Source organism: Poromitra crassiceps (genome assembly GCF_964638095.1).
Source record: "Poromitra crassiceps genome assembly, chromosome: 3".
Classification (NCBI taxonomy): domain Eukaryota; kingdom Metazoa; phylum Chordata; class Actinopteri; order Beryciformes; family Melamphaidae; genus Poromitra; species Poromitra crassiceps.
This window is the reverse complement of record NC_139625.1, coordinates 84,762,931-84,776,908: the sequence shown is the minus strand read 5'-3', so window position 1 is coordinate 84,776,908 and position 13,978 is coordinate 84,762,931. Positions and strand designations below refer to the sequence as shown.

Here is a 13,978-nt window from a genome sequence, read left to right as displayed (position 1 = left end):
CACCCCAGGTTGGATTGGACTGAAATTTTGCATGGCGGGAGTTTATGATCCGGGGATGGTCATAGGCAGGTTGTGTAGGCTACTCCTGGAAATCATCTGCACACCACCATCATTTCCGGCCAAGCAAAAGGCACGGTTGTATTGCACAGAGGGAATATCCGCGCTTCAGCTGACTTGCTTTGTGCCTATTTGACCCGGGCAACACCGGGTACATTGCTAGTCTGAGAAAATTGTTATTGTGGCAGCAGCACAAAGCTCATTCCCCTAAATGTCCACAGGCCCTTTAAGGATCAAGGTTAGAAGGTCCTCCCTCGCGTGAGTGAGTGTTACTTCAAGAGTGAGTGTTACTTCAGTATTTCCGGGTTCCAGCCCAGAGAGTTGTTAGCGTGGCAGTTCTAGCTCTGTAATATTGTGTGGAAGGAATAAACAATCCAGCTTTTAGGATCAAAAGGAAAACTGCCTCCTCGTTCCTGCACTCGCATAACTGGTGACCCGGCACAATATCGACTATGTCTAACAATTAAACAAAATGTAAACAAACCTGAAAAATTCAAATATTCCTACCACATACCATACTCATTTTATGTTTTTAAAATGTGCTTCATCAATTTAGACATCAGAAATGTGTGTCACAATATCAAACAAGACATGGAGTCTAATAACGGCATGGGTGGGGGCGCGGTGACAGGAGCCCCCGAATTCACTCCCCTGTTCTCCCGTGTCCCCCTTTTCTTCCTTTTCTTCTTCTCCGGCGGCTTGAGGATCTGAAAGGAGCACACAAGGTTCTCATCCACGGCCATCATGCCGCCGGCGTTGTCGGACACCCCACAGTAGTTGGGGGCAGAGAACAGCGTCACCAGCTGTCGTCCGGCAAAGAACTCGTAGCCGCCTTGAACGACCTGATGGGCTCGGCAGATGAGGTCCATGTCATGGCGTTGGAGGAAGTCGCTGACCACGTCGGGCCCGAAGGTGACGGACATTCCGCGCTCATTCTCCCCCCAGCCCTGCATGTCTTTGTATGGGTCTGCCCACAGCAGGTCACACAGCAGACCTTTGTCGGGGACATCGGTGGGTCTCGTGATGCGACGAATTTGCTCCATGGACTGCAGATCAGGCGAGAGACCTCCGTGGCAGCAGAAGATCTTCTCGTCGACAATGGCAGCAATGGGCAGACATTTAAAACAGTCTATGAAGGTCTTCCAGAGCTTTATGTTTACTCTGCGCTTGCACTCGTCATAGAAGCCGTAGTAGCGGTTAGTGGAGGCACACTCGTGGTTCCCACGGAGCAAGAAGAAGTTTTCTGGGTATTTGATCTTGTAGGCCAGCAGCAGGCAGATGGTCTCCAGCGACTGTTTCCCTCTGTCCACGTAATCCCCCAGGAACAGGTAGTTGGCCTCCGGAGGGAAGCCGCCACACTCAAATAGCTTGAGCAGATCTGTGTACTGTCCATGGATATCACCACAGATTTTGAGCGGAGCCTCCAGCTCCAGGAGGGTAGGCTGGCTGAGGAGAATCTCTCGGGATTTGATGCAGAGTCCGCGGACCTCTGCCTCGGTCATTGCTACTAAGTGTTTCTTCCCTGGACGACATCCTCGCACTTCCAACAAACGAGTAATGAGGCTGTCAACGTTTAATTCACTTTCCACCATGTTTCTGACGCGTAAATACAGGCAGAGAACATTTTAAATGTCCACTACCGGTCCTTTTATAGCCTCGAGGGAAGGATTTATGACATCACTGATTCTATCACAATGAGTGAGTCAGAAGTGAATGTTTGAGTGAGTGAGATGCTACTACTATAATAGGCATCTGTGTGTCTGTCTGTCTTACCTAGACCAATCACCGCTCACGCTGCTTTGACATCACTGATGATGTCATACAGTAGACGGCTTGGCCTGGTGGCCAGGTCACCACTAGTGAAGTCATAATCCTCGATGTCATAATGATTTCATAATGTGGGGGGCGTATATTCTACGTTCACCCACCGATGACATCACAAGGTGGCCAATGATGTCTCACTGATGACATCATCACAAATTACATCACAATTGTGCAAGTGACATCACTGATGATATCATCACTGATGACCAAGGCTTTCGTTATAGGATAATTGACGGACAAATTAAAATCTGCCGGTTACCAAGTCCAGTGAAAATAGCACAATTTGAGTTGTCAAATTACATTTCCACACAGCTCCTTCTATTAAATAGCCTAAATGAATTTTTTTGTGTCTACAGGTAAGTAGGCTACGGTGTCATATATGATGAATGAAACATAATTCACAATTAGGAAGTACGCGATCTGATTAAATGCGTGTGCCACGGGTCTGTCAGCAGCATTCAAGTGGAGACATGTAGCTACCCCACACCTGCATAACGAATGACGTGCAGATATGAGAGAGAGATAGAGAGAGATGACATGACAATCTAATCGTAAAAAAGTATTTTCTGAAACCAAGCGTGTCTGTTATTGTCAATGACGACGATAGCATTAATTAAAAAGCGGACTACAGCTGATTGACACGCGGTGGTCCAACCAAACCCAGCAAGCAAAATTACGTCATGATAACGTTGTGATGACGTGTTCCAGTGACGTTCAGGACTAGGCCAGATCACATGGTGATTTGGGGATGATTTAGACGTCTACGCGGGAACGTCAAGCTGACGTCGAAATATGACCGTTACCATGAATGGGCATGTTCAGTTATTCTGCTATGTACACAGTGTATATTCAGCAACTTTATACATAAAGCTATAATTGTGTCCAGATTAACAATTTTATGCTACATTTTCAAAAAATATAATACCACCCCGTGAACTCGGGATCTACAACTTACAGGCCGGCTATTCTACCGCTACGCTAACTATTTGCTGAAATATTCTGCTGTAGGTTGGAGTAATATAGCCTATTGTTTCAAAACATGGACCCCTTGTTATTTTTATACCAGTATAACATCCATGGAGTCGGGACAGTTTTATTAAAAACGATAGCTAATTTAATTCAAAACTGAATCTGGAAGAATCATTGAGGGTCCCCTCAAAATTTACAAGTGTCACCAGCCTGTAGCCTACTTTGTTTGCCAATGCTCCTGCACACACAAACAGGCTATGAGACACGGATAATACATAGCCTACCGTACAGTATACGATAGGATTATGGTAGAAACTTGTTTTTTATTTAAAACGTTGGCGTCAAGTCTGACGGTCCCTAGCACTTGCCTCACCGCCCGCAGCACATAGAGACCAATGTTATTTGTCCAGCTCGGAGGATCGTTCATTTAGGTGGAAATGAGGTTGTAGCTCGTTGTCTACCTTAGATGGGGAGGCGTCGTGTGTGCAGTACACGCTTCGTTTATGAGCTATTGATCCGGGAAGTGCGAATCTGTCAATATATTTCCAACTTTACCGAACTTTTGTGGATCGCACATGTAACAGTTTACAATCTGTGTAAGCAGAACCCCGAAACACATGCTACAGCATGCAACTCCCAAATATTTACGCCTCGCAGTGTATTTTCTCTCTTTCAAAACAATCTGGCAACACGATATGCAAGTGAGACAATTGCAGGATTCGCCCGCAATTCATCTCCTCGTAGTCCCACCTCCACGAATAAACAGTTTGTTAATCAGCAGATGTCCACAACTGCTGATCACTCGGATTTTGGATAAAAAATAGCCCAGGCTGAGAAATACGTGATTGATTGCAGCCATTTAGTTATCCTCATGGATATTTCAGTGGTGAGTGAAATTAGTTGGATAGTGATACTTGGGCCAGATCTGACTCGTCATGATATGACTTGAGCTGACCCCGATTGGGCTCTCTCGATTCGTCCGGGTCCGTCCGTGCTTGCTGGGAAGATGACGGGATTTCAAGCAAGACGGTTCAACTTCAACTCACTTCCTGTCATTTTGGCACGTGCGTTTTGGCCATGGTTTTTCACGGACACGCCCACTTTTGAGGTTTTCGGCCGGTCTGAGTCTATTGGAGTCAATGGGAAAAGTCAACGTGATCTCAGATTATGACAGATTCTTTCTCCCCCATATTCATTAAAGTAAATATTCGGCCTATTCTCCGAAGCCACATATCTTCAGAATATTCTGACACTAAAATGGCATTTTTCAGACAGACAGATCAGGAGAAAAATAAACTTGTTCAAGACCTGTCTCTATCTCAGCAACACACTCTCGTGAGATTTGGCAACAGGAACTCATGTTAGAAGGGAGCGATTAGCTAAAGCTAAAGCTGAAGTTCGTTGATGTAGTAGCTAAATCTGTGTCTAGAGAAATTCTTTTTTTAATGGAATATCTTAGTTTAAACCGTATTGCGCTAACAACGGGCAGCTTTATGTTTATATGTGTGGTTTGGGAACTCACAATCTCTATTTCAAGTTAGCTTGCTAGGTCAGCACTAACCCTGCGTCACCAGGCACAGTCCTCTCACAACACTTCAGGGGAGAGTTCAGGTGACCATGTGACCAGGGTTAGGGTTAGGGAGAGTTGTAGCGATTTGTTAGAATTGGCCGAGCCTGAGGTGAATCATCTAGATAGTAATGGAAGATAATTGGTCCAACTCGCTCAGAATGGACAATAGGCTAGAGTCAAGCTCAGCTGGGAATATTTGCTTAACTTTAAACTGGAAGAAAAGGTCAGAAGAATAAGCTATTACTGTATTGTTAGTTACCTGTAGTATTCTCATCTGAGAACTTAAAGCCCTTATGTTACCGGTAGTCCATGGTGTTGTTGAGCAACACTAGCCACAATTTCTGCGTTCAGACGCAGAAATCACTCGTGAACACAGTGAGATGGCTAAACAGTTTATTATCATCACAAATGATGTCACAATGTCTATGACATCAACTATAATTGGCAGCGTGTCTCTGTCTGTCTGTCTGTCTGTCTGTCTGTGCGGAGTTGCAAGGTGCCCCGATTGCCTCCAAAATGAGCTGAAATACTTTTCAGTGGTCTGGCACCGATCACAGCTCACACTGCTATGACATCACTCTGATGATGTCGTACAGTTCTATACGGCTCGGCCTGGTGGCCAGGTCACCACTATAGTGATGTTCATCAGTGAGTGATTTATGGTGCGGGATCTACAGCAATATTTTACCTAGACCAATCACAGCTCACACTGCTATGACATCACCGATGAGGGCATAACTCACTGATGATGTCATACAGTTCCATGACATCACAATTGCTTGGTGTCATTGGTGTGATATAATCACTGACATAACAATTCCTCCAGTGACATCAGACATAATCTCTGATGACATCACTGATGACATCATCGGTGATTTTACGACATCATTGATGATCGCAGAAGTCATGCGTGACCATTAAGGGCCGAGGCGTCTATAAGAGGGTCTGTCCACCCGTATGTACATACGTACGTACGTCCGCACGTTTATTAGATCGTTTAAGAAATTTAGTTTTTTCCTCCAATGTTATTTTTTTAATTTTTGCTCCAACTGAAATGTTTTATGGTCACTCACGATTCAGTAGGTCATGGGTTGGCTTGGTTCCAGCCTTAAAACTCGTTATATATGGATTTTTTTTAAATGTCTATGGAGAAAATGGGAAACTCACTCCTGGGGCAAAAGATGTGATGTGACTGTTCAGTTCTATGAACAGATAGACGTAGGATTAGCTTGATTACAACTGTATCAAGATGATCAAAATGATCAAATTATCATACCTTTGGGGGATTTTGGGATTATTGATCGTACATCGTACAGAGGTCGAAATTATGGTACAAATATGATCATTATCGTACGTCTGGCAACGCTGGCAGAAAGGGATTCCCCTTCGCTCCGACTGAAATGGTCTGCACCAATGGCAGAGCTTATCCCCGCAGCCTGCTTCCAGTGAGTCAGTCTATTGATTGCATGGCAGTACCACACCTTGTTGCCCTGTACAGTTGACGCCCATGCCGTTTGGACTACTGCCACTGACTTGGGTATGGTTTCTTGCTGGCGGGGGGGGAGGGCGCTGTGTACCTGTACACATCGAGGCTATCATGGCTCAAATGTAAGATGGAGTCAATGATAATATCCCTCAGTCAATCTAAAGAGCAACGGGGAGTTTCCGAGCTCACAAACTCACACTGCACCTTTTATTTTCACTCCAGATCTCTGCAAATGGATGCGACAAAGACTGTGGCCTCTCTGCTCTGCTTTGCTGTCTGTGTGGGCTCCAGGTATCATGAAGCCTGGGAGCAGCACACCTCCCAGCCGGCTCGACCCCACTCCCACCTGGCCGAGAGCAGCAGAGACGGCATGGACAGGGAATATCGCCTCCACCATTACATGCTGTTTTTATACCGGACACTCTCCAAACTTCAACCAGGGGACAATGATCGTGTTTCACGTCCCATGATGGCACTTACAGCAAATACAGTGACGAGTTTTGTGGACCAGGGAAAAGGTGGGAGGACATCCTCAATTATTTTCTTTGAGCATTTTAAAGTATTATGTGTAAGAACAATTAGTAGAAGTTCTCTTAATTAATTATTGTTTAATATATTTACTGTACGTATAGCTACATAATGCTACATATTGTTCATTACAGTAAATTCATATTGTACATATCCATCGGCACTCCCACACTTTATATTTAATGCTCTTATTCTGCTGTCAATATTACCCATCCTCACTGACTCTGGAACTGCTAATGAGTCTAATGTTCTTGGTTTTTTCTTTGCTATTTTTGCCCTCATTTAATTATCTGATATTTTTGTTTTTCTTATGCCTAGCTACTACACATTTATTGCTGCACTTTGTCCCAATAATTTCTTTGATCAGAATGACTTGCGTTATACTGTGCATTTGACAAAACTTGAAAATTAATCGATTGGTGGGGAGTGCCCTAGAATTTGTTTACATAGGCTTAATTTTCATTCAGACGCCCTGTCCAGGCTTAGTGTACAGCTATTGATCTAAAATGTGTTCAATCGATAGTATCATTTAGTATTACCGCCCCCATTACTATCTCTGTTTTCATTACACACTAAATGTTCTTTGAATCAATAGTGTCCTTTAGTATTACCGCCCACATTACTATCTTTGTTTTCATTACCCTTACCCTTAGTTACCGGCTAAATTCACATCTTGTACCCTGTAACTACCCTGTAAGTACAGAATTGGTCCCCTGCTTTAGAATACAGCCTGCGCACCTGTAGTTACATTCTAGTTACTATGTAAGTGCAGGGGTATTGACACAGCTTCAGAATACAGCCCGCGACCCTGTAATTACACTGTAGTTACTATGTAAGTGTGGGGGAATTGACTAGGGATGTTCATTTTGAAAATTTTCCAAAATCGATAATCGGTCAAAATTAACGATCAATTAACCCTAACCTCAATTTTCAATTTTTTATTTTTTTTTACAAAATGAATGCCTATGGCAGAAAATACGAAAGACAACGTGTTCTCCTCAATGAACTCTTTATTTCAATGTGTCTCCTCTCCAACACTCTGCTGTCCCCGGCGCATGCCGGTGTGAATTCCCCATGTTTAAAACAGTTTTGTTGGCACAAAGGCCCGTGCCCAGCCAGAAAACTAGAGACTATATGAAGCTCCACCTCACGTTAGTCGGCTGTGCAATGGAGTGGGGCGAGGAGGAACGAATTCCACCCAAACCTAGTCAAAAAAAAAAAATTATAATAACAAAATCGATCCAAATGCCACAGGATCGATTCCAATCCTTAACGATCAATTTCGATTTTCGATAATTGATGAACATCCCTAGAATTGACACAGCTTCAGAATACAGCCTGCGACCCTGTAATTACCCTGTAAGTACAGGTGTGGTACCCCGTAATTACCCTATAAGTACAGATCTTGTTACCCTGTAGTTACAGGCTAAATTCACTTATTGTATCCCGTAGTTACTAACTACTAGTCTAACTACTCTTAGAAGTACAATTCGTTAAAAAAAGGAAATATAACTGAGTAAATGTACTTGAGTACTACCAACCTCCGCACATGTTTCACTTGGATTACATACTGTAGACAATTATAAAGATGGATCACAAGTCTATGCTCTGCTCCTCATCCACAGACCAACCTTCTTGGGAGAGTGGTCAGCGTTACATATTTGACCTGTCTAGCGTGGCCAGCATGGACGGCCTGGTTGAGGCGGAGCTGAGAATCCTCAGGAAGCCCCTGGTAGACCTTCTACCTGTGCTTGTAAATGGTGGAAATCTTTACAACATCCTTCTGTACTCGTGCTCTCTCGAGGGCACCTCTGGCAAACAGCTTCTGGACTCCAGAACTGTGGAGGTTTTGGATGGCGGTCTCCCCAGGTGGGAGGTGTTTGACGTGCGGGCCAGCGTGAAGGCTCGTCTGAGAGACTCCAGAGATCTGCCGCAGGCCTGCTTCCACCTCCTGGCCGTGTCCCAACTGACCGACGAGGCTGCCGACCCCCTGTCCCTCGGGCTGGGCCGCCATGCTCGACCGCCACAGGAGAGGGCCTTGCTGGTGGCTTTCTCACGTGCCGGCAGGAACGACGATGTGTTCAGAGAGATCGTGGAGAAGATTGGAAATGTGGCAGGTGGCTTTGGGCTCCCCACCTCTCTCAACCCCATTCTAAATATAGTCACTGATCAGAAGAAGCATGGCCGGCACCGTCGAACAACGTCCTCCAAACCATCGTCCAGCGGTGCTGGTGCAGGGGGAGGGATGGGTGCTGGTGGTGCAGGGGTGGGAGTAGGGGCTGCCGGTGGAACTGGGGGGAGAAATGGGTCCGGCCGTAGGAGGAGCCGCTGCAGCCGCAAGCCCCTCCGTGTCAGCTTCAAAGACCTGGGCTGGGACGACTGGATCATCGCCCCCCTGGACTATGAGGCGTACTACTGCGAGGGAGCGTGCCACTTCCCGCTGCGCTCCCACCTGGAGCCCACCAACCACGCCATCATCCAGACGCTGATGAACTCCATGGAGCCAGACATCACCCCGCCTAGCTGCTGTGTGCCCTCCAAGCTCAGCCCCATCAGCATCCTTTACATTGACTCAGGCAACAATGTGGTCTATAAGCAATATGAGGATATGGTGGTGGAGAGCTGTGGCTGCAGGTAGCAAACACAACTCTTATATAACTATTATGTTTATTGCAGTGGCTCTCAAACTTTTTCATATCAAGGACCCCTAATATAGTCCACATTAGAGCCAGGGACCCCCCATTTCTCTGACCCAAATCTGAGAATATTTTTTATTGTCAGATTATGATTTTGTCCAAAATTCCATGACTATCCGTACTGTAGGTAGAGAGATCACAAAGAAACTCTAAATAGTCATTTTAAAGTGAGGAAAAATAATGAGGTTTAAAGAGGACATGAAACGTTTGATTATGTGACTCTAGTTCATTTGCATTTCACCACATACAAAACAGGACACTGCTTTCGAGTCTGAAATTTACCTACATTTGCTAGAAAGATTAACAGAATTTCACCTCTTCGCCAACTAGGGCGCTGCTAGATGATGTCACCAGGTTGACTGTACAGTACAGTACAGTACAGTACAGTACAGTACAGTGGACAGGCTGGTTAAGTGTTGGTAGTAAAGTTTTTTTGAAGTTTTTTTGAAGTTTTTTTGAATTTTGAATTCTAACAGGCTTACAGCATATGCAAAATGCAATGCTACAGTTAATCATTCTAAATCATTATACTCCCATATAAAAATAGGTCAGAACTTTCTGTTTACAGAGCACTAGAATGTAAACCTTATTACATGCATAGTTCACTTCAAAATGAAAATTTAGTAAATTATTAATTTGTCTATCTCAAGCCTTCTTCCCAATTATTCCTTTAAGTTGGAGCTGTTCTTCTGTAATGGCAACAAACAAATCTCCATACAAATCTTCAGTTATTCCAAAGAACTTGCATTGATAAGAACTGAAGTCTAATGGGTTGTTCCATTGCAAACATTTCTTCTTGGCAAGATCTTTGATTGGCTGTCATGGTTCTGTGCTGTCGTCCCATTGGTGCAAGGAGGCGTTTTCAGGCCAAAATGGTGGCAATGCTGTTGTATCAAGCCTTCTATACTCTTTGGTTATTCTTCAGTGACCTTACCCTCTAGAAAATGTGTTCCATGCCATAAAAATCATATATCATCGTACCATCAGCCGCTGCCACCGAGGAAAGTCTTTAGATTGAGGTTTGTACCTCAGATTTGCCCTATCGTTATAGGAATAATATGTGCTGAAGTCAAAGCTTGTTAGACATATATACTGTTATTTATTTATGCACTAGATGTTACTGAATTACACATTGTTGTTTGGACATTCCAGTTTCCACATTTACTGCGGTCACAAAAAATAAATAATCAATGTTGCATTATTTGAAAATGTTGTTTGTGCTACTTATCTGTAGATTGTTTGATGAAACTAGCTGTTCTCTTTAAAGTGTGTATTGACTCTATAACAGCAGCCACATGCACATTATCGCGATGCCAGACAATTGGAGATATCCGGGTACCAATCGTCTGGGGATTAATTAAGATCTTAATGTAAGACAGTTTCTAGAACGGTGGCAAAAACGGTTGGCAACAAACATACGTCCCTTTGTCACCTTACCGGAAATGATGCTCCCCCCATTATCCTCCGTAGTGAAACAAACTGGAGTTACAGAGAATCACTGTAACACAGGGAGCTTTTTAAAACATTGAAAATGGTTGTTTTATCCGTTTACAAGCACACGAGTTTGGATTGGTTCTGCGAGGCTTTTTTTTTACTCAAATCATTTTTACCCAGTTTCAACAACAAAAGATGGGAGGATGTTCTCAGTCTCCAGTTCAGCGAAGCAGTTCGAGACTTAGAACTGAGTCTTGTCTAAGACGGCTTGATTAGACAATCAGTATTCAACATGGGTAAATCTACGGGGTTACTGTCACTGTTAACTGTCAGTGGAGCAGGTCCAGGTTTTATTAATAATAATAATAATAAATAACCAAAGTGTGTTTAATTTTTGTCATAGTTTATTTATTTAATGCTACAAAATTGTCATCTGTTGGACCTATCGTGAGGGTGAACATCAGTCATCGTTTCAGGCATATCATGTTGGCTTTGCTTTTCTGTTCTACTAGCTAAGCTTTCACTTGAGCACCTGCCCCCCAGAATATGTCCTGTGCTGCCCTTTCCTCGTTAATTAAAATCCAAATCAGGTTCTTCTTATCCACAACTGATGTTAATAGCAATTAGGGTGAATGTGCTTTGTTTATTGTGTTTCTGCCACTTGTTTGGTTGTTGGCATCTAATTGTATGTACTTGTAGGACAAACTGAACTGTTGGCAATTTAATGACACAATCCCTATACTGACATACCATCAGTGCCCTGCAAAACCACGCATCTCTATGTGGGACATAATATCAATGGTTAGTCATTATATTAAAATAAAGTAAATTTAAACATTTCTAGACAGTATCACAATGGTAAATTCTGTCAGTGTGTTGTGTATAAGGAATGTTTGATAGGTCAAGGTGTGTATGTGTGTGTGTGAATCTATATATGAGAGGTATGTGTATGTATGTACTATATATATATATATATATATATATATATATATATATATATACATACATGTACTGTATATATTGTAATTTCTACTATTTTATTTCATACACGAGGGCGTATGTATGTATGTGATGTTTTTTGTGTGTGTGAAAATATAAATAAATCATATATATATATAAAAAGGAATGTTTTACAGCAGATTTGTAGTTTTGTCACACAGAATTGTCAACATCACAAAACTATATTTACCTATGAGAACAAATAATTGAATACAGTAGCGAAGTCTAGAAACCTCAATTATAATCTTCAAAATAACATTTAAACAACAACCCCAGTTTCTCTTCATAGCATCAACAATATGGTGAAGACCGTATTTATTTATGATTTTCTCAATTGGATTTCATTCAAAAGAGAGGCAACCAGGGCCGGTTCCAGAACAAGATGACTAGGGATGCATCCTAGATAGGAAGGGGTGCAGATGCCCGGCCGAAAAATTTGACATGTTATTTGACTAAAAATAATGCATTTTACCATAATTTCAAGTAGAATGATACCACCCAAGCAAGAATATTTCAAGTGTTTCAAGTGCTTTACTGAAATATTTGGACCATATAATGATAATACAATTATCTCAACCTTAAAAGGTTACATATAGGTGCCAAAAAGCCATAAATTCACATCAAAGAACAAAGAAAAACAACAATTATAATTCAAGTTTAAACAGTAAGTGTGCAGCTGCAGCATTTATAAAAAAAAAAAAAAAAAAAAAAAAAAAAAAACTTTTCAACTGAGCATGCAGACAATTAAAATATGGGTGCAATGCATGCTTTTGCACCCCCGTATAACCGGGCCTGGAGCCTGGCAACACTGGCATGTCTGTGACAGAACTCCAGCAATGGAAATGAAAATGAAGTGATTTCCCAGAGACTTATGGAACATGAATGAGAGGTAAGAGAGGTGTCAATCCAAATAAGAGTGCCAGAATGGGATTTTTGAATGGGGTTCTAGTTAGATGACTGAGATAAGGTCTGTGGTTAACAAAAGGTTATATTAAACCTTTGTGTTCAGCAACACCAATCATCAGGATACACTTGAAAATGTTGATTTAGAAAGAGTTTGTGAGAACATTTTTAGGGGTAATCTTGGACCACAACATCTGTTGGAAACCCCATGTTAAGTTTGTATGCTCTAAAATGTCAAGAAATATCGGTGTCCTAGGTCAAACTAAACACATTCTGAACCTGAAATCACTGTACATGCTGTACTGCTCTGTTATTTTACCCATCCTGAATTATTGTGCGGAACATTATGCACACTTAAAAAAAAAAAAAGCAATAAGGATTGTTCACAAGGTAGGTTATTTGGAACACACAAATGCACTTTTTATACAGTCAAACACATTGAAACTGAAGGATTTGATCGATTCCAAAACCGCACTAATTATGTTCAAAGCGAGGAATAATCTACTTCCTGGTAATATTCAAAATAAATTGCAGACAGAGAAGGATGCTATGATTTAAGAGGTAAATATAATTTGAAACAGCCGTGTGCTCGCACTACTCTTAAGAGCATGTGTATTACAGTCTATGGGGGTGACTCTTTGGAACAGACTGGATGACAGGATCAAACAAAGTGCTAACATCTCCATTTTCAAATCCAATTTAAAAAATGATTTAATCAGGAAGTACAGTGAGTAGCTCTGATTTTTGTTGTAGTTTTTTGGCAATGTCCTCTTTTTTCTTCCTGGCAGCATATTATTGTTATGTTATTATTGGGTGTGTGTTCCTGGTCTGATATGTATTATACATTATTATACATATATATATATATGTAATATGTAATGTTATATATTATATATATTATATTCATTATATACTATACTACCCTATATACTATTATAGGGTAGTATAGTTCATTGGTACATCATCACAACATCAAATCATTGGGTTATTGGGGTAATATTGGAATGTATTATCAGGAATAAGTATTGATAGGGATATGTGGGTTGATCTATGATATTGTGTGTGTGTGTGTATGTGTAAGTTTGTATACGTATATACATATGTATGTATGTATATGTACAGTATACGTGTGTGTGTGTGTGTGTGTGTGTGTGTGTGTGTGTGTGTGTGTGTGTGTGGAGGAATGTGTGGGAGTAGGTATATGCTTATATACGGATGTATAAATTTGTATATGAATGGTTTGGGGGCAGGACTCGATAAGCTTCGGCTTCTTCCGGCCCCTTTTCAAACAGTTTGCTCTTTATTCTGTTGGAGTTTAAGTATTTTCCTTTTGCTGAAGTCTATTGGACTGTTAGTGATGTTTATTTGTTTTTCATTTTTATGTATTGTTTTAACTGTTTGAAATAAATCGTTTCAATCAATCAATCAATCAATCAATCAAATATCAAATTGATCACCAACTAGGCAACGTCCAATTTTGTGAAACCCTATGCCACAAACCTTGGTGTGATA

At 41.8% G+C, this 13,978-nt stretch overlaps 1 protein-coding gene and 1 pseudogene across 2 annotated transcripts; one reads left to right on the top strand and one right to left on the bottom strand.

Annotated features, from left to right (window-relative positions):
• Positions 1–629: 629 nt before the first annotated feature.
• LOC310773322 (serine/threonine-protein phosphatase PP1-beta catalytic subunit pseudogene) lies at positions 630–1,649 on the bottom strand (annotated as a pseudogene). The gene has a single exon. The product of its transcript is annotated as a serine/threonine-protein phosphatase PP1-beta catalytic subunit pseudogene (transcript).
• A 4,368-nt stretch (positions 1,650–6,017) lies between these two features.
• On the top strand, positions 6,018–9,072 carry gdf7 (growth differentiation factor 7; the record flags this gene model as incomplete). The annotated part of the gene is made up of 3 exons (XM_083633196.1): positions 6,018–6,028; positions 6,198–6,424; positions 8,060–9,072. 3 exons carry the CDS (start codon positions 6,018–6,020, stop codon positions 9,070–9,072), a joined length of 1,251 nt encoding a protein of 416 aa, XP_083489322.1.
• Positions 9,073–13,978: the final 4,906 nt, after the last annotated feature.